The sequence below is a fragment of the Oncorhynchus keta genome, chromosome 12 (genome assembly GCF_023373465.1).
Source record: "Oncorhynchus keta strain PuntledgeMale-10-30-2019 chromosome 12, Oket_V2, whole genome shotgun sequence".
Taxonomy (NCBI): Eukaryota; Metazoa; Chordata; class Actinopteri; order Salmoniformes; family Salmonidae; genus Oncorhynchus; species Oncorhynchus keta.
This window is the reverse complement of record NC_068432.1, coordinates 55,145,613-55,169,317: the sequence shown is the minus strand read 5'-3', so window position 1 is coordinate 55,169,317 and position 23,705 is coordinate 55,145,613. Positions and strand designations below refer to the sequence as shown.

Genomic DNA, 23,705 nt, shown 5'->3' with positions numbered 1-23,705 from the left:
GTCGTTGAGTGAGAGGTTATTTTCCTGGCACCACTCCACCAGGAACGTCACCTCCTCCCTGTAGTCCGTCTCGTCATTGTTGGTAATCAAGCCTACTACTGTTGTGTCGTCTGCAAACATGATGATTGAGTTGGAGGCGTACGAGGCCACGCAGTCATGGGTGAAAAGGGGCCCCCGTGTTGAGGATCAGTGTAGTGGAAGTGTTGTTTCCCATATTCACCACCTGGGGTGCTCGTCAGGAAGTCCAGGACCCTGTGGTACAGGGCGCTGGAAGGTACAATGGTTATGAAGGCTGAGCTGTAGTCGATGAACAGCATTCTTACATAGGTATTACTCTTGTCCAGGTAGGATAGTGCAGTGTGATGGCGATTGCATCGTCTGATCTTTTGGGGCAGTATGCAAATTGAAGTGGGTCTAGGGTGGTAGATAAGGTGGAGGTGATATGATCCTTAACAAGCATCTCAAAGCAGTTCACGATGAGAGGTGATTGCTACGGAGCGATAGTAATTTAGTTCAGTTATCATTGCTTTCTTTGGAACAGGAACAATGGTGGACATCTTGAAGCATGTGGGGACAGCAGACTGGGATAGGGGAGAGATTGAATATGTCCGTAAACACACCAGCCAGCACATGCTCTGAGGACGCGGCTGGGGATGCCGTCTGGACCGGCAGCCTAGCGAGGGTTAACACGTTTAAATGTTTTACTCACGTCGGCCACGGAGAAGGAGAGCCCACAGCCTCCACGGGCCACGTCAGTGGAACTGTATTCTCCTCAAAGCGGACAAAAATGTGTTTAGTTTGTCCGGGAGCAAGACGCAGTGTCTGCGACGTGGCTGGTTTTCCCTTTGTAGTCCGTGATCGTCTGTAGACCCTGACACATACGTCTCGTGTCGAAGACGTTGAATTGCGACTCCACTTTGTCTCTGTACTGGAGTTTTGCCTGTTTGATTGCCTTACGGAGGGGATAATTACACTGTTTGTATTCGACCATATTCCCAGTCACTTTGCCTTAGTTAAATGCGGTGGTTCACGCTTTCAGTTTTAATAGTCACAGTGTGAACAACATCCCCTATACACTTCCTGATGAACTCAGTCACCGTGTCCGTGTATACGTCAATGTTATTCTCAAGAGGCAATCTGGAACATATCCCAGTCCGCGTGATCAAAACAAACTTGAAGTGTGGATTCTGATTGGTCAGACCAGCGTTGACTAGACCTTAGCACGGGTGTACTTCCTGTTTGAGTTTCTGCCTATACGAAGGGAGGAGCAGAATGGAGTCGTGATCTGATTTGCCGAAGGGAGAGCCTTTTAGCCATCCCAGAAGGGAGAGTAACAGGCAATGTGTTGATAGAACTTTTGTAACGTTTCCCTCAAATTTGCTTTGTTAAAATCCCCAACTACAATAAATGTGGCATCAGGATATGTGGTTTCCAGTTTGCACAAAGTCCAGTGTAGCTCTGTTTTGGTATCGGATTGAGAGGGAATATACATGGCTGTGACTATAAGCAAAGAAAATTCTCTTGGGAGGTAATATGGCCGGCATTTGATTGTGATATATTCTATGTTGGGTGAACAAAAGGACTTGAGTACTTTTTTTTTGTTGTTTGTTGTATTTCTGGTCGTAATGCTGGTGAGTTAACGTCGCTCTGATATCTGAAAGTTATTTCAAGTTGAATGTAATAACATGAAAAATGTTCTGGGCTAATAGCGTTAGAAATAACACACAAAAAAACGAAATACTGCAAAGTTGGTTAGGAGCCAGAAGCAGAGCTTCCGTGTCTGTCATATCTTAGGAGCTAGTAGCAGAGCTTCCATGTCTGTCATGTCTTAGGAGCTAGTAGCAGAGCTTCCATGTCTGTCATATATTAGGAGCTAATAGCAGAGCTTCCGTGTCTGTCATGTCTTAGGAGCTAGTAGCAGAGCTTCCGTGTCTGTCATGTCTTAGGAGCTAGTAGCAGAGCTTCCATGTCTGTCATGTCTTAGGAGCTAGTAGCAGAACTTCCATGTCTGTCATGTCTTAGGAGCTAGTAGCAGAGCTTCCATGTCTGTCGGCGCCATCATGATCATCATATTCCCTATTGCCACCGGGCCCTGGTAAAAGTGCACTATAAGGTGGAATAGGGTGCCATTTGGGATGCATCCATACTGTAACTCTCAATACTTGGAGGAAGTAGAAACTTAAATATGCTTGTTGTTCACTCTGTCCTGATATACACTGCATCATGTTGTTCTATCAGACTTCTTTACTTCAAGGCTTTTGATCGGACTGTTTCCTGTCCTCATCTCTGTCTCATATCCTCTGACTGTTTCCTGTCCTCATCTGTCTCATATCCTCGGACTGTTTCCTGTCCTCATCTGTCTCATATCCTCTGACTGTTTCCTATCCTCATATCCTCTGACTGTTTCCTGTCCTCATCTGTCTCATATCCTCTGACTGTTTCCTGTCCTCATCTCTGTCTCATATCCTCTGACTGTTTCCTGTCCTCATCTGTCTCATATCCTCTGACTGTTTCCTGTCCTCATCTGTCTCATATCCTCTGACTGTTTCCTGTCCTCATCTGTCTCATATCCTCTGACTGTTTCCTGTCCTCATCTCTGTTTCATATCCTCTGACTGTTTCCTGTCCTCATCTGTCTCATATCCTCTGACTGTTTCCTGTCCTCATCTGTCTCATATCCTCTGACTGTTTCCTGTCCTCATCTCTGTCTCATATCCTCTGACTGTTTCCTGTCCTCATCTCTGTCTCATATTCTCTGACTGTTTCCTGTCCTCATCTCTGTCTCATATCCTGTCCTCATCTCTGTCTCATATCCTTTTGACTGTTTCCTGTCCTCATCTCTGTCTCATATTCTCTGACTGTTTCCTGTCCTCATCTCTGTTTCATATTCTCTGTCTGTTTCCTGTCCTCATCTCTGTCTCATATCCTCTGACTGTTTCCTGTCCTCATCTCTGGCTCATATCCTCTGACTGTTTCCTGTCCTCATCTCTGTCTCATATCCTCTGACTGTTTCCTGTCCTCATCTCTGTCTCATATCCTCTGACTGTTTCCTGTCCTCATATCCTCTGACTGTTTCCTGTCCTCATCTCTGTCTCATATCCTCTGACTGTTTCCTGTCCTCATCTCTGTCTCATATCCTCTGACTGTTTCCTGTCCTCATCTCTGGCTCATATCCTCTGACTGTTTCCTGTCCTCATCTCTGGCTCATATCCTCTGACTGTTTCCTGTCCTCATCTCTGTCTCATATCCTCTGACTGTTTCCTGTCCTCATCTCTGTCTCATATCCTCTGACTGTTTCCTGTCCTCATCTCTGTCTCATATCCTCTGACTGTTTCCTGTCCTCATCTCTGTCTCATATTCTCTGACTGTTTCCTGTCCTCATCTCTGTCTCATATCCTCTGACTGTTTCCTGTCCTCATCTCTGTCTCATATTCTCTGACTGTTTCCTGTCCTCATCTCTGTCTCATATCCTCTGACTGTTTCCTGTCCTCATCTCTGTCTCATATCCTCTGACTGTTTCCTGTCCTCATCTCTGTCTCATATCCTCTGACTGTTTCCTGTCCTCATCTGTCTCATATCCTCTGACTGTTTCCTGTCCTCATCTCTGGCTCATATCCTCTGACTGTTTCCTGTCTTCATTTCTGTCTCATATCCTCTGACTGTTTCCTGTCCTCATCTCTGTCTCATATCCTCTGACTGTTTCCTGTCCTCATCTCTGTCTCATATCCTCTGACTGTTTCCTGTCCTCATCTCTGTCTCATATTCTCTGACTGTTTCCTGTCCTCATCTCTGGCTCATATCCTCTGACTGTTTCCTGTCCTCATCTCTGGCTCATATCCTCTGACTGTTTCCTGTCTTCATTTCTGTCTCATATTCTCTGACTGTTTCCTGTCCTCATCTCTGTCTCATATCCTCTGACTGTTTCCTGTCTTCATTTCTGTCTCATATCCTCTGACTGTTTCCTGTCCTCATCTCTGTCTCATATCCTCTGACTGTTTCCTGTCCTCATCTCTGTCTCATATCCTCTGACTGTTTCCTGTCCTCATCTCTGGCTCATATCCTCTGACTGTTTCCTGTCCTCATCTCTGGCTCATATTCTCTGACTGTTTCCTGTCCTCATCTCTGTCTCATATCCTCTGACTGTTTCCTGTCCTCATCTCTGGCTCATATCCTCTGACTGTTTCCTGTCCTCATCTCTGGCTCATATCCTCTGACTGTTTCCTGTCCTCATCTCTGGCTCATATCCTCTGACTGTTTCCTGTCCTCATCTCTGTCTCATATCCTCTGACTGTTTCCTGTCCTCATCTCTGTCTCATATCCTCTGACTGTTTCCTGTCCTCATCTCTGTCTCATATCCTCTGACTGTTTCCTGTCCTCATCTCTGTCTCATATTCTCTGACTGTTTCCTGTCCTCATCTCTGTCTCATATTCTCTGACTGTTTCCTGTCCTCATCTCTGGCTCATATACTCTGACTGTTTCCTGTCCTCATCTCTGTCTCATATCCTCTGACTGTTTCCTGTCCTCATCTTTGGCTCATATCCTCTGACTGTTTCCTGTCCTCATCTCTGGCTCATATCCTCTGACTGTTTCCTGTCCTCATCTTTGGCTCATATTCTCTGACTGTTTCCTGTCCTCATCTCTGTCTCATATCCTCTGACTGTTTCCTGTCCTCATCTTTGGCTCATATTCTCTGACTGTTTCCTGTCCTCATCTCTGTCTCATATCCTCTGACTGTTTCCTGTCCTCATCTGTCTCATATCCTCTGACTGTTTCCTGTCCTCATCTGTCTCATATTCTCTGACTGTTTCCTGTCCTCATCTCTGGCTCATATCCTCTGACTGTTTCCTGTCCTCATCTCTGTCTCATATCCTCTGACTGTTTCCTGTCCTCATCTCTGTCTCATATCCTCTGACTGTTTCCTGTCCTCATCTCTGTCTCATATCCTCTGACTGTTTCCTGTCCTCATCTCTGTCTCATATCCTCTGACTGTTTCCTGTCCTCATCTCTGTCTCATATCCTCTGACTGTTTCCTGTCCTCATCTCTGTCTCATATCCTCTGACTGTTTCCTGTCCTCATCTCTGTCTCATATTCTCTGACTGTTTCCTGTCCTCATCTCTGGCTCATATCCTCTGACTGTTTCCTGTCCTCATCTCTGTCTCATATCCTCTGACTGTTTCCTGTCCTCATCTCTGTCTCATATTCTCTGACTGTTTCCTGTCCTCATCTCTGTCTCATATTCTCTGACTGTTTCCTGTCCTCATCTCTGTCTCATATCCTCTGACTCGTCATGACCAGACGGTAAGTGGCCTACTGTGTCCCATTTGTTCTCCACCAAACTCCTCCAACATAGTAATCAACTAGACTAGGCCATCCTTCCAGTAGCATTAGTTTGGAACTAACTACTTCCACTTTACTTCATATAGACTCTAGAAGTAAAGGTGCCTGGAAGCTTTTTGGGTTGCCACACCGCCAGAATCTTTCCAGTTAAAAGAAGGTCCTAGAGGAACCCCTGTGTAAAGGTTCAAACCGGAACCTTTTTGGGTTGCCACACCGCCAGAATCTTTCCAGTTAAAAGGTCCTAGAGGAATCCCTGTGTAAAGGTTCAAACTGGAACCTTTTTGGAATGCTAGGGGTTCTAATTTGAACCTTTTTAATAATATATTACAGTTTTGGCAGCCTATCAGATTGAAGGCGTGGCGTTCAAATGTATTTTTGGCAAACCCGTTAGCATAAATGTAAGTCCTGTTCATCATGTTAAGTTTGTACACTTTACATTTAAGTTTTCCTTTAATATTTATGCATATGACATATTTTAATGTAATATTATTAATATTAACATGGCTGATTACATATAGTAATAAATTGGTAACTATTCTAGCTTCAGGATTTGCATAGGTTCTTGAGGAACTCATAGACCTCTGTTAGCCTCATTGACGCTATGAAACTGTCAGTGTTTAATTTAACGTAATGACAATACAACAGAACTGATGAAGACATTTACTATAACAGGTGGCCCCAAAAAATATATTGATTAAAGGCACGCCCCTACTAAGCCACGCCCCCACTCCACTGATAGAAGCACACACACACACACTACATATTGTTTAAATGTATGTAAATTGTAAAGTATTTTGTCTGTAATGTTTTTGTTCGTTATGTGTCAGACCCCAGTAAAACTAGCTGTCACCATTGGCGTCGGCTAACGGGGATCCTAATAAATCAAATCCCTCCAGGGTTTTTCCATGAACCTGTTGCTATATTGATCCATTAAAGGTCCTCCCAGAACCTCTCAACTAACCAAAGGTGCAAGTATGAACCATTGACTAACAGTGGTTCCTCGCAGATCTCCAGGGTTCCACAAGTCACCTCTAATTCTAAGAGCGGTTAGACTATATACTCAAGTAACAACTCACTTTTTGTCCAACAGGTGAACGAAACCAGAAGTACAAAGAACTAAAGAAGAGAGATGAGACTATGGACAGTGAGTTGACCATTACATACTTTCTGTGAACCATTCCTGCGTAGGTTGTAGAAAGTTACATATCTTGTATCCCTTTCAGTCTAAGACGTTTTCCCTGCCAACTTTACTTTTTTAGTCATTTTCTTTATATCTGATAGTTATACAACTGTTATTTCCGCCAAAACGACTTAGTAATAATTTCGGTCAAGTTCTGCCTACGGCTTAGTATGTAACGTAGCCATAATGCCGAGGCAACATTAGCACGCTCTACGCTCTTAAACTCTTGATAGTTGCTAGGCAGCACAAGTTTTCTGCAGGCTATCCCTGCAGTAGATTGCAATTCCGCCCCCTTTGGCAGTTCTATCGTGTTGGAAAATGTTGTAGTGGTCTAGTGTGTTGGGAACAGAGAATAAAAGGAGTAGATTTCTGGGCGTGGTAGAATAGATTCAGGGCATAATGTGCAGTCGTGGCCAAAAGTTTTCAGAATGACACATTCATTTCCACAAAGTTTTCTGCTTCAGTGTCTTTAGAATTTTTTTGTCAGATGTTACTATGGATACTGAAGTATAATTACAAGCATTTCATAAATGTCATAGGCTTTTATTGACAATTACATTAAGTTGATGCAGAGTCAATATTTGCAGTGTTGACCCTTCTTTTTCAAGACCTCTGCAATCGGAGGATGTGTTGGTACCATTCTATATTCATGGCTGTGTTCTTAGGCAAAATTGTAGGTGAGCCACCTCCCTTGGCTGAGAAGCAACCCTACACATGAATGGTCTCAGGATGCTTTACTGTTGGCATGACACAGGACTGACGGTAGTCTTCTCCGGACAAGCTTTTTTTTCCGGATGCCCCAAACAATCGGAAAGGGGATTCATCAGAGAAAATGACTTTACCCCAGTCCTCAGCAGTCCAATCCCTGTACCTTTTGCAGAATATCAGTCTGTCCCTGATGTTTTTCCTGGAGAGAAGTGGCTTCCTTGCTGTCTTTCTTGACACCAGGCCATCCTCCAAAAGTCTTCGCCTCACTGTGCGTGCAGATGCACTCACACCTGCCTGCTGCCATTCCTGAGCAAGCTCTGTACTGGTGGTGCCCCGATCCCGCAGCGGAATCAACTTTAGGAGACGGTCCTGACGCTTGCTGGACTTTCTTGGGCACCCCGAAGCCTTCTTCACAACAATTGAACCGCTCTCCTTGAAGTTCTTGATGATCTGATAAATGGTTGATTTCGGTGCAATCTTACTGGCAGCAATATCCTTGCCTGTGAGGCCCTTTTTGTGTAAAGCAATGATGACGGCACCTGTTTCCTTGCAGGTAACCATGGTTGACAGAGGAAGAACAATGATTCCAAACACCACCCTCCTTTTGAAGCTTCCAGTTTGTTATTCAAACTCAATCAGCATGACAGAGTGATCTCCAGCCTTGTCCTCGTCAACACTCGAGGGAATCACTGACATGATGTCAGCTGGTCCTTTTGTGGCAGGGCTGAAATGCAGTGGAAATGTTTTGGGGGGATTCAGTTCATTTGTATGGCAAATAGGGACTTTGCAATTCATCTGATCACTCTTGATAACATTCGGGAGTATATGCAAATTGCCATCATACAAACTGAGGCAGCAGACTTTGAAAATTAATATTTGTCATTCTCAACTTTTGGCCACGACTGTACAGACAAGGGTATGGTAGGATGTGAGTACAGTGTAGGTAAACCTAGGCATTGAGTGATGATGAGAGTGGTTGTGTCTCTGGCGGCACCAGTTAAGCCAGGTGAGGTCTCTGTACGTGTGGGGGTGGGACAAAAGAGGCATGTTGGGCGGGGCTGGGGGTTCTACAGGGAAATGAAACAATAATACACTAACCCAAACAGCAGGTGACAAGGCATATTAACATTAGGGAGAGGGATGCGTAGCCGAGTGATCATAGGGTCCAAAGAGCAGAAATAGGTGAGTCAGGAAGCCGTTTGGTAGTCGCTACTACGCTAGGCGAGCTGGAGACACTGTGATTCAGACAGCTAGCGGGCTGGAGACACGGTGATTCAGACAGCTAGCGGGCTGGAGACACGGTGATTCAGACAGCTAGCGGGCTGGAGACATGGTGATTCAGACAGCTAGCGGGCTGGAGACACGGTGATTCAGACAGCTAGCGGGCTGGAGACACGGTGATTCAGACAGCTAGCGGGCTGGAGACACGGTGATTCAGACAGCTAGCGGGCTGGAGACACTGTGATTCAGACAGCTAGCGGGCTGGAGACACGGTGATTCAGACAGCTAGCGGGCTGGAGACACGGTGATTCAGACAGCTAGCGGGCTGGAGACACGGTGATTCAGACAGCTAGCGGGCTGGAGACAATGTGATTCAGACAGCTAGCGGGCTGGAGACACGGCGATTCAGACAGCTAGCGGGCTGGAGACACGGTGATTCAGACAGCTAGCGGGCTGGAGACACTGTGATTCAGACAGCTAGCGGGCTGGAGACACTGTGATTCAGACAGCTAGCGGGCTGGAGACACTGTGATTCAGACAGCTAGCGGGCTGGAGACACTGTGATTCAGACAGCTAGCGGGCTGGAGACACTGTGATTCAGACAGCTAGCGGGCTGGAGACACGGTGATTCAGACAGCTAGCGGGCTGGAGACACTGTGATTCAGACAGCTAGCGGGCTGGAGACACGGTGATTCAGACAGCTAGCGGGCTGGAGACACTGTGATTCAGACAGCTAGCGGGCTGGAGACACTGTGATTCAGACAGCTAGCGGGCTGGGGACACTGTGATTCAGACAGCTAGCGGGCTGGAGACACTGTGATTCCGACAGCTAGCGGGCTGGAGACACGGTGATTCAGACAGCTGGCGGGCTGGAGACACGGTGATTCAGACAGCTAGAGGGCTGGAGACACTGGGATTCAGACAGCTAGAGGGCTGGAGACACTGGGATTCAGACAGCTAGCGGGCTGGAGACACTGGGATTCAGACAGCTAGCGGGCTGGAGACACGGTGATTCAGACAGCTAGCGGGCTGGAGACACTGTGATTCAGACAGCTAGCGGGCTGGAGACACGGTGATTCAGACAGCTAGCGGGCTGGAGACACTGGGATTCAGACAGCTAGCGGGCTGGAGACACTGGGATTCAGACAGCTAGCGGGCTGGAGACACTGTGATTCAGACAGCTGGCGGGCTGGAGACACGGTGATTCAGACAGCTAGAGGGCTGGAGACACTGTGATTCAGACAGCTAGCGGGCTGGAGACACTGGGATTCAGACAGCTAGCGGGCTGGAGACACTGGGATTCAGACAGCTAGCGGGCTGGAGACACTGTGATTCAGACAGCTAGCGGGCTGGAGACACGGTGATTCAGACAGCTAGCGGGCTGGAGACACTGTGATTCAGACAGCTAGCGGGCTGGAGACACTGGGATTCAGACAGCTAGCGGGCTGGAGACACTGGGATTCAGACAGCTAGCGGGCTGGAGACACTGGGATTCAGACAGCTAGCGGGCTGGAGACACGGTGATTCAGACAGCTAGGCGAGTTGGAGACACGGTGATTCAGACAGCTAGCGGGCTGGAGACACTGTGATTCAGACAGCTAGCGGGCTGGAGACACTGTGATTCAGACAGCTATAGGGCTGGAGACACGGTGATTCAGACAGCTAGCGGGCTGGAGACACTGTGATTCAGACAGCTAGCGGGCTGGAGACACTGTGATTCAGACAGCTAGCGGGCTGGAGACACTGTGATTCAGACAGCTAGCGGGCTGGAGACACTGTGATTCAGACAGCTAGCGGGCTGGAGACACTGTGATTCAGACAGCTAGCGGGCTGGAGACACTGTGATTCAGACAGCTAGCGGGCTGGAGACACTGTGATTCAGACAGCTAGCGGGCTGGAGACACTGTGATTCAGACAGCTAGCGGGCTGGAGACACTGTGATTCAGACAGCTAGCGGGCTGAGACACGGTGATTCAGACAGCTAGCGGGCTGGAGACACTGTGATTCAGACAGCTAGAGGGCTGGAGACACGGTGATTCAGACAGCTAGCGGGCTGGAGACACTGTGATTCAGACAGCTAGCGGGCTGGAGACACTGTGATTCAGACAGCTAGCGGGCTGGAGACACTGTGATTCAGACAGCTAGCGGGCTGGAGACACGGTGAGTCAGACAGCTAGCGGGCTGGAGACACGGTGATTCAGACAGCTAGCGGGCTGGAGACACGGTGATTCAGACAGCTAGCGGGCTGGAGACACTGTGATTCAGACAGCTAGCGGGCTGGAGACACTGTGATTCAGACAGCTAGCGGGCTGGAGACACGGTGATTCAGACAGCTAGCGGGCTGGAGACACGGTGATTCAGACAGCTAGCGGGCTGGAGACACTGGGATTCAGACAGCTAGCGGGCTGGAGACACGGTGATTCAGACAGCTAGCGGGCTGGAGACACGGTGATTCAGACAGCTAGCGGGCTGGAGACACTGTGATTCAGACAGCTAGCGGGCTGGAGACACGGTGATTCAGACAGCTAGCGGGCTGGAGACACGGTGATTCAGACAGCTAGCGGGCTGGAGACACGGTGATTCAGACAGCTAGCGGGCTGGAGACACTGTGATTCAGACAGCTAGCGGGCTGGAGACACGGTGATTCAGACAGCTAGAGGGCTGGAGACACGGTGATTCAGACAGCTAGAGGGCTGGAGACACTGTGATTCAGACAGCTAGCGGGCTGGAGACACGGTGATTCAGACAGCTAGCGGGCTGGAGACACGGTGATTCAGACAGCTAGCGGGCTGGAGACACGGTGATTCAGACAGCTAGCGGGCTGGAGACACTGGGATTCAGACAGCTAGAGGGCTGGAGACACTGTGATTCAGACAGCTAGCGGGCTGGAGACACGGTGATTCAGACAGCTAGCGGGCTGGAGACACTGGGATTCAGACAGCTAGCGGGCTGAGACACTGGGATTCAGACAGCTAGCGGGCTGGAGACACTGGGATTCAGACAGCTAGCGGGCTGGAGACACTGTGATTCAGACAGCTAGCGGGCTGGAGACACTGGGATTCAGACAGCTAGCGGGCTGGAGACACTGGGATTCAGACAGCTAGCGGGCTGGAGACACTGGGATTCAGACAGCTAGCGGGCTGGAGACACTGTGATTCAGACAGCTAGCGGGCTGGAGACACGGTGAGTCAGACAGCTAGCGGGCTGGAGACACTGTGATTCAGACAGCTAGCGGGCTGGAGACACGGTGATTCAGACAGCTAGAGGGCTGGAGACACTGTGATTCAGACAGCTAGAGGGCTGGAGACACTGTGATTCAGACAGCTAGCGGGCTGGAGACACGGTGATTCAGACAGCTAGCGGGCTGGAGACACGGTGATTCAGACAGCTAGCGGGCTGGAGACACGGTGATTCAGACAGCTAGCGGGCTGGAGACACTGGGATTCAGACAGCTAGAGGGCTGGAGACACTGTGATTCAGACAGCTAGCGGGCTGGAGACACGGTGATTCAGACAGCTAGCGGGCTGGAGACACTGTGATTCAGACAGCTAGCGGGCTGGAGACACTGGGATTCAGACAGCTAGCGGGCTGAGACACTGGGATTCAGACAGCTAGCGGGCTGGAGACACTGTGATTCAGACAGCTAGCGGGCTGGAGACACTGGGATTCAGACAGCTAGCGGGCTGGAGACACTGGGATTCAGACAGCTAGCGGGCTGGAGACACGGTGAGTCAGACAGCTAGCGGGCTGGAGACACTGTGATTCAGACAGCTAGCGGGCTGGAGACACTGTGATTCAGACAGCTAGCGGGCTGGAGACACTGTGATTCAGACAGCTAGCGGGCTGGAGACACGGTGATTCAGACAGCTAGCGGGCTGGAGACACGGTGATTCAGACAGCTAGCGGGCTGGAGACACGGTGATTCAGACAGCTAGCGGGCTGGAGACACGGTGATTCAGACAGCTAGCGGGCTGGAGACACGGTGATTCAGACAGCTAGCGGGCTGGAGACACTGTGATTCAGACAGCTAGCGGGCTGGAGACACGGTGATTCAGACAGCTAGCGTGCTGGAGACACGGTGATTCAGACAGCTGGCGGGCTGGAGACACGGTGATTCAGACAGCTGGCGGGCTGGAGACACGGTGATTCAGACAGCTGGCGGGCTGGAGACACTGTGATTCAGACAGCTGGCGGGCTGGAGACACTGTGATTCAGACAGCTGGCGGGCTGGAGACACGGTGATTCAGACAGCTGGCGGGCTGGAGACACGGTGATTCAGACAGCTGGCGGGCTGGAGACACGGTGATTCAGACAGCTAGAGGGCTGGAGACACGGTGATTCAGACAGCTAGAGGGCTGGAGACACGGTGATTCAGACAGCTGGCGGGCTGGAGACACGGTGATTCAGACAGCTGGCGGGCTGGAGACACGGTGATTCAGACAGCTGGCGGGCTGGAGACACGGTGATTCAGACAGCTGGCGGGCTGGAGACACTGTGATTCAGACAGCTGGCGGGCTGGAGACACTGTGATTCAGACAGCTGGCGGGCTGGAGACACGGTGATTCAGACAGCTAGCGGGCTGGAGACACGGTGATTCAGACAGCTAGCGGGCTGGAGACACTGTGATTCAGACAGCTGGCGGGCTGGAGACACGGTGATTCAGACAGCTAGCGGGCTGGAGACACTGTGATTCAGACAGCTAGCGGGCTGGAGACACAGTGATTCAGACAGCTAGCGGGCTGGAGACACTGGGATTCAGACAGCTAGCGGGCTGGAGACACTGGGATTCAGACAGCTAGCGGGCTGGAGACACTGGGATTCAGACAGCTAGCGGGCTGGAGACACTGTGATTCAGACAGCTAGCGGGCTGGAGACACGGTGATTCAGACAGCTAGCGGGCTGGAGACACGGTGATTCAGACAGCTAGCGGGCTGGAGACACTGATTCAGACAGCTAGCGGGCTGGAGACACTGTGATTCAGACAGCTAGCGGGCTGGAGACACGGTGATTCAGACAGCTAGCGGGCTGGAGACACTGTGATTCAGACAGCTAGCGGGCTGGAGACACTGTGATTCAGACAGCTAGCGGGCTGGAGACACTGTGATTCAGACAGCTAGCGGGCTGGAGACACGGTGATTCAGACAGCTAGCGGGCTGGAGACACGGCGATTCAGACAGCTAGCGGGCTGGAGACACGGTGATTCAGACAGCTAGCGGGCTGGAGACACGGTGATTCAGACAGCTAGCGGGCTGGAGACACTGTGATTCAGACAGCTAGCGGGCTGGAGACACTGTGATTCAGACAGCTAGCGGGCTGGAGACACGGTGATTCAGACAGCTAGCGGGCTGGAGACACGGTGATTCAGACAGCTAGCGGGCTGGAGACACGGTGATTCAGACAGCTAGCGGGCTGGAGACACGGTGATTCAGACAGCTAGCGGGCTGGAGACACGGTGATTCAGACAGCTAGCGGGCTGGAGACACGGTGATTCAGACAGCTAGCGGGCTGGAGACACGGTGATTCAGACAGCTAGCGGGCTGGAGACACGGTGATTCAGACAGCTAGCGGGCTGGAGACACGGTGATTCAGACAGCTAGCGGGCTGGAGACACTGTGATTCAGACAGCTAGCGGGCTGGAGACACTGTGATTCAGACAGCTGGCGGGCTGGAGACACGGTGATTCAGACAGCTAGCGGGCTGGAGACACTGTGATTCAGACAGCTAGCGGGCTGGAGACACTGGGATTCAGACAGCTAGCGGGCTGGAGACACTGGGATTCAGACAGCTAGAGGGCTGGAGACACGGTGATTCAGACAGCTAGAGGGCTGGAGACACTGTGATTCAGACAGCTAGCGGGCTGGAGACACTGGGATTCAGACAGCTAGCGGGCTGGAGACACTGGGATTCAGACAGCTAGAGGGCTGGAGACACGGTGATTCAGACAGCTAGCGGGCTGGAGACACTGATTCAGACAGCTAGCGGGCTGGAGACACTGGGATTCAGACAGCTAGCGGGCTGGAGACACGGTGATTCAGACAGCTAGCGGGCTGGAGACACTGGGATTCAGACAGCTAGCGGGCTGGAGACACGGTGATTCAGACAGCTAGCGGGCTGGAGACACGGTGATTCAGACAGCTAGCGGGCTGGAGACACTGTGATTCAGACAGCTAGCGGGCTGGAGACACTGTGATTCAGACAGCTAGCGGGCTGGAGACACTGTGATTCAGACAGCTAGCGGGCTGGAGACACTGATTCAGACAGCTAGCGGGCTGGAGACACTGTGATTCAGACAGCTAGCGGGCTGGAGACACTGTGATTCAGACAGCTAGCGGGCTGAAGACACGGTGAATCAGACAGCTAGCGGGCTGGAGACACGGTGATTCAGACAGCTAGCGGGCTGGAGACACGGTGATTCAGACAGCTAGCGGGCTGGAGACACGGTGATTCAGACAGCTAGCGGGCTGGAGACACGGTGATTCAGACAGCTAGCGGGCTGGAGACACGGTGATTCAGACAGCTAGCGGGCTGGAGACACTGTGATTCAGACAGCTAGCGGGCTGGAGACACGGTGATTCAGACAGCTAGCGGGCTGGGGCTAGCAGATGGGCCTTTGGCGACATCGCAACAGAAAAGCCTGTTGAAACCACATTGGACGTTTACGTCGGCAGATCAGTCGTGATGGATTGGCAGGGCTCCGAGGTGACAAAGGGTCCAGGCCAATTGGAAAAAGAGGTATTGTAGCCCAAGAATTAGCTGGCAGACCTCTTCGGCCACCCGGGAGATGGGCCTAGCTCAAGGCTAACTGATGCTTGCTTCGGGACAGAAGCCTAGATGCTACATCCTATAATGTAGCCTAGATGCTACATCCTATAATGTAGCCTAAATGCTACATGCTATAATGTAGCCTAAATCCTACATGCTATAATGTAGCCTAAATGCTACATGCTATAATGTAGCCTAAATGCTACATGCTATAATGTAGCCTAAATGCTACATGCTATAATGTAGCCTAAATGCTACATGCTATAATGTAGCCTAAATGCTACATGCTATAATGTAGCCTAAATGCTACATGCTATAATGTAGCCTAAATGCTACATGCTATAATGTAGCCTAAATGCTACATGCTATAACGTAGCCTAAGAGTAGGCCTATTATTTTGCTCGATCATGTGGAGGCAACTCCAAAAGCCCATGGAGGTTGAAATATGAACACCAGACTCGCATGCTTTTGAAAATAGGATTACTATTATTTTCTATGGGTGTCATGATGAAACTACGCCCCTACTCCTGCTCCCTAACAAAGTGGAGTGAGGGTAGGAAAGAGAGGAAATTGGGCCTCCCGAGTGGCGTAGCTGTCTAAGTCACTGCATCGCAGTACTTGAGGCATTATTACAGACCCGGGTTTGATCCCGGCCGTAACCGGGAGACCCATGAGGTAGTGCACAATTGGCCCAGTGATCGTCCGGGTTAGGGGAGGGTTTGGCCGGACATTGTCTCATCGCTCTCTGGCGACTCCTTGTGGTGAGCCGGGCGCCTGCAAGCTGACCTCGGTCACCAGCTGGACGGTGTTTCCTCCGACACGTTGGTGCGGTTGGCTTCCAGGTTAAGCGGGGCAGTGTGTCAAAAAGCAGTGCGGCTTGGCAGGATCGTGTTTCGGAGGACGCATGGCTCTCGACTTTCGCCTCTCCCGAGTCCGTACGGGAGTTGGCGATGGGACAAGACTGTAACTACCAATTGGATACCACAAATTTGTGGTGAAAAAGGGGTGAAATTACAAAAAAAATGATAATAATAGGAAAGAGATGAAACGTGGATGAAAACAGCACAGACTGTTTCCAAAGATCACTTTTAATACGGTATCACACGTTCCTGTGACAAGTTCTGTTATATTCCATTATATTCTTATTAGAAAATATACAGTGGGACACAAAAGTATTTAGTCAGCCACCAATTGTGCAAGTTCTCCCACTTAAAAAGATCTGTTGACCTCTGTCATTGCCAACAAAGGGTATATATAACAAAGTTTTGAGAAACTTTTGTTATTGACCAACTGCTTATTTTCCACCATAATATGCAAATAAATTCATAAAAAATCCTACAGCGTGATTTTCTGGATTTTTTTCTTCTCATTTTGTCTGTCATAGTTGAAGTGTACCTATGATGAACATTACAGGCCTCGCTCATCTTTTTAAGTGGGAGAACTTGCCCAATTGGTGGCTGACTAAATACTTTTTTCCCCCACTGTATCTGTGTTGACTGTGATCGGATAGGTGTGTCTTTGTCTGTTTCGTTAACAAAATAACAAACTATTGATTTAATTTGGCTGGTGTAGCCACGGCTACACAGACCTGTAACATGCCCGATTAAAACTCAAAATATGCAATTATTTTCCTTTCTGAAAACACATTTTATTCGTCATAATGTTTCTTAGGAACATGCCTAAAGCAATTGATAATGGCTAGAATTTTTAATGGTGTATATTCAATGTATTTATTAAAATAGACGACGCCCACCCTGCACACCACTACTACCAGTCCTCCCCGGCGTGCACACGGGAGGACTAAAAGGTGTATTCAGGCAAGAATGTTGTCAAAATTGGCCTGTTTATAAAGAAGGGGGGTCATATAAACATTGCCCGTTTGATGTATTTTTACAGCCTAAATAGTGTAAATCCTATGTGTAAGCAGTATTGTAGTCTATACTGATCGTTATCTGGCATTGATTCATATTTCCACAGGTTTTCTGGATTCATTTGATGAGACTAAAGCTACAGAGGTGGAGAAAAACCGTCAGACACAGGCCATCATCGTAGCTCTACTGGAACACTCCAGCAGAGTGAGTGAGAGAGAGTGAGAGAGTGTGTGAGTGAGAGAGTGTGTGAGAGTGAGAGTGTGAGTGAGAGTGAGAGTGTGAGTGTGAGTGTGAGTGTGAGTGTGAGTGTGAGTGTGAGTGAGAGTGAGTGAGTGTGTGAGTGAGAGAGACCGAGGAGGCCCTACAGCAGCACCTAGGTCTTCTGCACAGATTATGTCAGACCTGGGACCTGACAGTAAATAAGACCAAAATAATGGTGTTCCTAAAAAAGGTCAAATTCCCAGGACCACGAATACATTTACATTACATTTAAGTCATTTAGCAGACGCTCTTATCCAGAGCGACTTACAAATTGGTGCATTCACCTTATGACATCCAGTGGAACAGCCACTTTACAATAGTGCATCTAAATCTTTTAAGGGGGGGGGGGTGAGAAGGATTACTTTACCCTATCGTAGGTATTCCTTAAAGAGGTGGGGTTTCAGGTGTCTCCGGAAGGTGGTGATTGACTCCGCTGTCCTGGCGTCGTGAGGGAGTTTGTTCCACCATTGGGGGGCCAGAGCAGCGAACAGTTTTGACTGGGCTGAGCGGAACCTGTGTGAACGACAGGACCCCAATCCATCTAGACACCATTGGCCTAGAACACACAAAAAAACTATACATACCTTGACCTGAAATTCTTCAACAAAACTGTGAACGTTCCACCAAAGAAACATAAAATTCGACATACCAATTAGGATCTGGCTTAAAAATACTTTTATCCGGTATTAAACCCATTGCCCTTTATGGTTGTGAGGTCTGGGGTCCTGCTCACCAACCAAGAATTCACTAAATGGGATAAACATGCGGCCGATACCCGCTAATTATCAAAATCCGTAAAAGATCTGTTAAATTCTACAACCACCTAACAGGAAGCGATTCACCAAACATTCCATAACAAAGCCATCACCTACAGAGGAAATAAACCTGGAGAAGAGTCCCCTAAGCAAGCTGGTCCTGGGGCTCTGTTCACAAACACAAACACAACCCACAGAGCCCCAAGACAGCCTTCTGTAGCTCAGTTGGTATTGCATGGCGCTTGTAACGCCAGGGTACGATTCCGGGACCACCCAACGTAGAATGTATGCACACATGACTGTAAGTCGCTTTGGATAAAAGCGTCTGCTAAATGGCATATAATAATATAATAATAACATAATTAGACACAACCAAATCATGAGAAAACAAAAGATAATTACTTGACTCTTTGGAAAGAATTTACTAAAAAACAGAGCAAACTAGGATGCTATTTGGCCCTACACAGAGAGTACACAGCGGCAGAATACCTGACCACTGTGACTGACCCAAACTTAAGGAAATCTTTGACTATGTACAGACTCAGAGATCATAGCCTTGCTATTGAGAAAGGTCGTAGGCAGACATGGCTCTCAGAGAAGACAGACTATGTGCTCACTGCCCACAAAATGAGGTGGAAACTGAGCTGCACTTCCTAACCTCCTGCCAAATGTATGACCATATTAGAGACACATATTTTCCTCAGATTACACAGATCTACAAAGAATTTGAGAGAGAGGAACAGAGAGGAGAGACAAGAGAGGAACAGAGGAGAGACGAAAGAGGAACAGAGAGGAGAGAGAGAAAAGGGGACAGAGGGGCAGGGAGGGAGGGAGGGAGGGAGAGACAGACAGAGAGAGCTCTACTGGAACACTAGTGGAGGGAGGGAGGGAGGGAGGGAGAGACAGAGAGAGCTCTACTGGAACACTAGTGGAGGGAGGGAGGGAGGGAGGGAGAGACAGAGAGAGAGAGCTCTACTGGAACACTAGTGGAGGGAGGGAGGGAGGGAGGGAGGGAGGGAGGGAGGGAGGGGGAGAGACAGAGAGAGCTCTACTGGAACACTAGTGGAGGGAGGGAGGGAGGGGGAGGGAGAGACAGACAGAGAGAGCTCTACTGGAACACTAGTGGAGGGAGGGAGGGAGGGAGGGAGAGACAGAGACAGAGAGAGCTCTACTGGAACACTCTAGTGGAGGGAGGGAGGGAGAGAGGGAGGGAGAGGAGAGACAGACAGAGAGAGCTCTACTGGAACACGCTAGTGGAGGGAGGGAGGGAGGGAGAGACAGAGAGAGAGCTCTACTGGAACACTAGTGGAGGGAGGGAGGGAGGGAGGGAGAGACAGACAGAGAGAGCTCTACTGGAACACTAGTGGAGGGAGGGAGGGAGGGAGGGAGGGAGGGAGAGAGAGACAGACAGAGAGAGCTCTACTGGAACACTAGTGGAGGGAGGGAGGGAGGGAGAGACAGACAGAGAGAGCTCTACTGGAACACTAGTGGAGGGAGGGAGGGAGGGAGGGAGGGAGGGAGAGACAGACAGAGAGAGCTCTACTGGAACACTAGTGGAGGGAGGGAGGGAGGGAGGGAGGGAGAGACAGACAGACAGAGAGAGCTCTACTGGAACACTAGTGGAGGGAGGGAGGGAGGGAGGGAGGGAGAGACAGACAGAGAGAGCTCTACTGGAACACTCTAGTGGAGGGAGGGAGGGAGGGAGGGAGGGAGGGAGAGACAGACAGAGAGAGCTCTACTGGAACACTAGTGGAGGGAGGGAGGGAGGGAGAGACAGACAGAGAGAGCTCTACTGGAACACTAGTGGAGGGAGAGAGGGAGGGAGGGAGGGAGGGAGAGACAGACAGAGAGCTCTACTGGAACACTAGTGGAGGGAGGGAGGGAGGGAGGGAGGGAGAGACAGACAGAGAGAGCTCTACTGGAACACTCTAGTGGAGGGAGGGAGGGAGAGAGACAGAGACAGAGAGAGCTCTACTGGAACACTCTAGTGGAGGGAGGGAGAGAGGGAGAGACAGAGACAGAGAGAGCTCTACTGGAACACTCTAGTGGAGGGAGGGAGGGAGGGAGGGAGAGAGAGAGACAGAGAGAGCTCTACTGGAACACTCTAGTGGAGGGAGGGAGAGGTTCAACTGATGTTACCCATCTGCCATGTGCTTGTCTGCTGTTCTCAACGAAACAGCTCGGCCACTAAGTTCACCACTTGGCCGTTGTTTTGTTAAAATACTCCCAGGTCACAGCTTGGACGTTGCCTTGTTTTGCCTTCGTTCTTCTTCATTTGTTTATTACGAGTTAGCTGAATGAACCGTTTATTTCTGTACCCCAGCTGTTCTCTGTCATGTCGTTCACACAGGTTCTGCTTTAAGTCATAACACTTACAGTTTAATAGACACGAAACTCCTATCAGATACTAGGGTTTTCATAAATCTTCTCAATACTGCGTGTTGTTGAAGTGAAGAAGCTCGTTTAAAGGAGATGTCTCGTGTGTGTTGATGCAGAACATGAACCGGATGCGCCAGATCTCGTCGGTGACGGCCAGTGAGCTCAAGTCCATGCAGGAAGACCTGAGCTTCAAGGAGACGGAGATGCACAAGTCCCAGAACACAGCCAAGGGTCTGTCTTCAGGTTAGTACACAACACAGCCAAGGGTCTGTCTTCAGGTTAGTACACAACACAGTCCCAGAACACAGCCAAGGGTCTGTCTTCAGGTTAGTACAGTCCCACAACACAGTCCCACAACACAGCCAAGGGCCTGTCTTCAGGTTAGTACACAACACAGTCCCACAACACAGCCAAGGGTCTGTCTTCAGGTTAGTACAGTCCCACAACACAGTCCCACAACACAGCCACGGGTCTGTCTTCAGGTTAGTACAGTCCCACAACACAGTCCCACAACACAGCCAAGGGTCTGTCTTCAGGTTAGTACAGTCCCACAACACAGTCCCACAACACAGTCCCACAACACAGTCCCATAACACAGCCAAGGGTCTGTCTTCAGGTTAGTACAGTCCCACAACACAGTCCCATAACACAGCCACGGGCCTGTCTTCAGGTTAGTACACAACACAGCCAGGGATTTATTGTGAAGGTAGAGGCTATATTACATGGATTTATTGTGAAGGTGGGGGCTATATTACATGGATTTATTGTGAAGGTAGAGGCTATATTACATGGATTTATTGTGAAGGTGGAGGCTATATTACATGGATTTATTGTGAAGGTGGGGGCTATATTACATGGATTTATTGTGAAGGTAGAGGCTATATTACATGGATTTATTGTGAAGGTGGAGGCTATATTACATGGATTTATTGTGAAGGTGGAGGCTATTTATTGTGAATGGATTTCATGGATTTATTGTGAAGGTGGAGGCTATATTACATGGATTTATTGTGAAGGTGGAGGCTATATTACATGGATTTATTGTGAAGGTGGAGGCTATATTACATGGATTTATTGTGAAGGTGGAGGCTATATTACATGGATTTATTGTGAAGGTGGAGGCTATATTACATGGATTTGTTGTGAAGGTGGAGACTATATTACATGGATTTATTTGTGATGGGTGTGGAGGCTATATTAATTTATTGTGATGGTTTATTACATGGATTTATTGTGAAGGTGTAGACTATATTAAATGGATTTATTGTGAAGGTGGAGGCTATATTACATGGATTTATTGTGAAGGTGGAGGCTATATTACATGGATTTATTGTGAAGGTGGAGGCTATATTAATTTATTGTGAAGGTGGAGGTGGTCCTTCTGAAGGTGGAGGCTACATGGATTTGTTGTGAAGGTGGAGGCTATATTACATGGATTTATTGTAAAGGTGGAGGCTATATTACATGGATTTATTGTGAAGGTTATATTACATGGATTTATTGTGAAGGTGGACCATTACATGGATTTAGAATGTATGCTATATTACATGATTTATTGTGAAGGTGGGGGGCTATATTTGGATTTATTGTGAAGGTGGGGGCTATATTACATGGCTAAATGGCTATATATATTTATTATATTACATGGATTTATTGTGAAGGTGGAGGCTATATTACATGGATTTATTGTGAAGGTGGAGGCTATATTACATGGATTTATTTGTGAGGTGAAGGTGGGCTATATTAAATGGATTTATTGTGGGGCTATATTACATGGTGTGAAGGTGGGGGCTATATTAAATGGATTTATTGTGAAGGTGGAGGCTATATTACATGGATTTATTGTGAAGGTGGAGGCTATATTACATGGATTTATTGTGATGGTGGAGGCTATATTACATGGATTTATTGTGATGGTGGAGGCTATATTACATGGATTTATTGTGAAGGTGGAGGCTATATTACATGGATTTATTGTGAAGGTGTAGGTAGACTATATTACATGGATTTACTGTGAAGGTGGAGGCTATATTACATGGATTTATTGTGAAGGTGGAGGCTTTATTACATGGATTTATTGTGATGGTGGAGGCTATATTACATGGATTTATTGTGATGGTGGAGGCTATATTACATGGATTTATTGTGAAGGTGTAGGTAGACTATATTACATGGATTTACTGTGAAGGTGGAGGCTATATTACATGGATTTACTGTGAAGGTGGAGGCTATATTACATGGATTTATTGTGATGGTGGAGGCTAAATTAAATGGATTTATTAAACTTTTTTAAATGTAGACGTTCCAATGGTCTGCATCAGTGTCTTGTAGGCTATATGTGGAAGCCAGGAGATGCTAAAATGACCGGCAGTTATTTGCTTCACAATCACCGGCTGACAACATGTTGTGACCTCCACAACACTAGTCCACCCTACTGTAAAACTCTCTCGTCACTTTTTGACAACCAACTAAGACTCGATTTGTCGAACTGGGTGAAAATCAGCGTTTTCAATATACCTCCATGGTGACTTAATGAGAACTGCTGAGCGAACAGTAAGGAAACCCAGCCCCAACAGTAGGGATGATGTCTATAAACACTCTATAGGCTGAAATGAGAGATATCTCTCTGAATACTGACGAAGTAGTGTGTCGATTGATATGGTACAGAAGGTTTTACAGTAACGTCTTTATATTGAAAACTTACAACTAAGAAGTTTTATGGAATCTGTGTTCAACTCGGCACATGTGTGTTACTGCTTGGACTGTCATTCTTACTTTCCCCAGTTTCCTCCTTGCTGATAAGTCACAATACGCATCAGATCCATCTCTACCTTATCTTCCTGACTACACGATAAGCAATCAGCAGAGGATGAGGACACTACACTGTCAACACGCACAGACACACATTGTTAGGCTAAGACTGGACTATATAGCTACAGCCGCCCACACTGATCAGATCGTCTCCCTGCTCCCCCATTTCCTCCTCGTAAGTGAGTTTATTTATCAAATACACAGCTGGCTCAGAGCCAGGGGTTTCCTTCCTTTGTCTTCAGCCTCACAGCGTAATGCTGTTCCCTCTAAATAATGTCTTATCAACATAATGCTGTTCCCTCTAAATAATGTCTTATCAACATAGTGCTGTTCCCTCTAAATAATGTCTTATCAACATAATGCTGTTCCCTCTAAATAATGTCTTATCAACATAACTAATGCTGTTCCCTCTAAATAAT

At 48.4% G+C, this 23,705-nt stretch overlaps 1 protein-coding gene and 1 long non-coding RNA gene across 7 annotated transcripts in view; both read left to right on the top strand.

The window, feature by feature from the left end:
* ift74 (intraflagellar transport 74) overlaps positions 1–23,705 on the top strand; it is an 80,179-nt gene that overhangs the window by 31,470 nt on the left and 25,004 nt on the right. Inside the window, exons 14-16 of the mRNA XM_052458707.1 lie at positions 6,429–6,482; positions 17,187–17,284; positions 20,592–20,718. Coding sequence (XP_052314667.1) covers positions 6,429–6,482; positions 17,187–17,284; positions 20,592–20,718 — 279 coding nt within the window. The remainder of the gene's footprint in view (positions 1–6,428; positions 6,483–17,186; positions 17,285–20,591; positions 20,719–23,705) is intronic.
* On the top strand, positions 21,102–23,413 carry LOC127906484 (uncharacterized). 6 transcript variants are annotated; one of them, XR_008061593.1, is made up of 4 exons: positions 21,102–21,412; positions 21,459–21,590; positions 21,748–21,813; positions 22,425–23,413. It is a non-coding gene; the product is annotated as an uncharacterized LOC127906484 (long non-coding RNA). The 6 variants fall into 6 exon arrangements; XR_008061594.1 differs by lacking the exon at positions 22,425–23,413 and adding an exon at positions 22,293–22,418; XR_008061595.1 differs by lacking the exon at positions 22,425–23,413 and adding an exon at positions 22,137–22,190.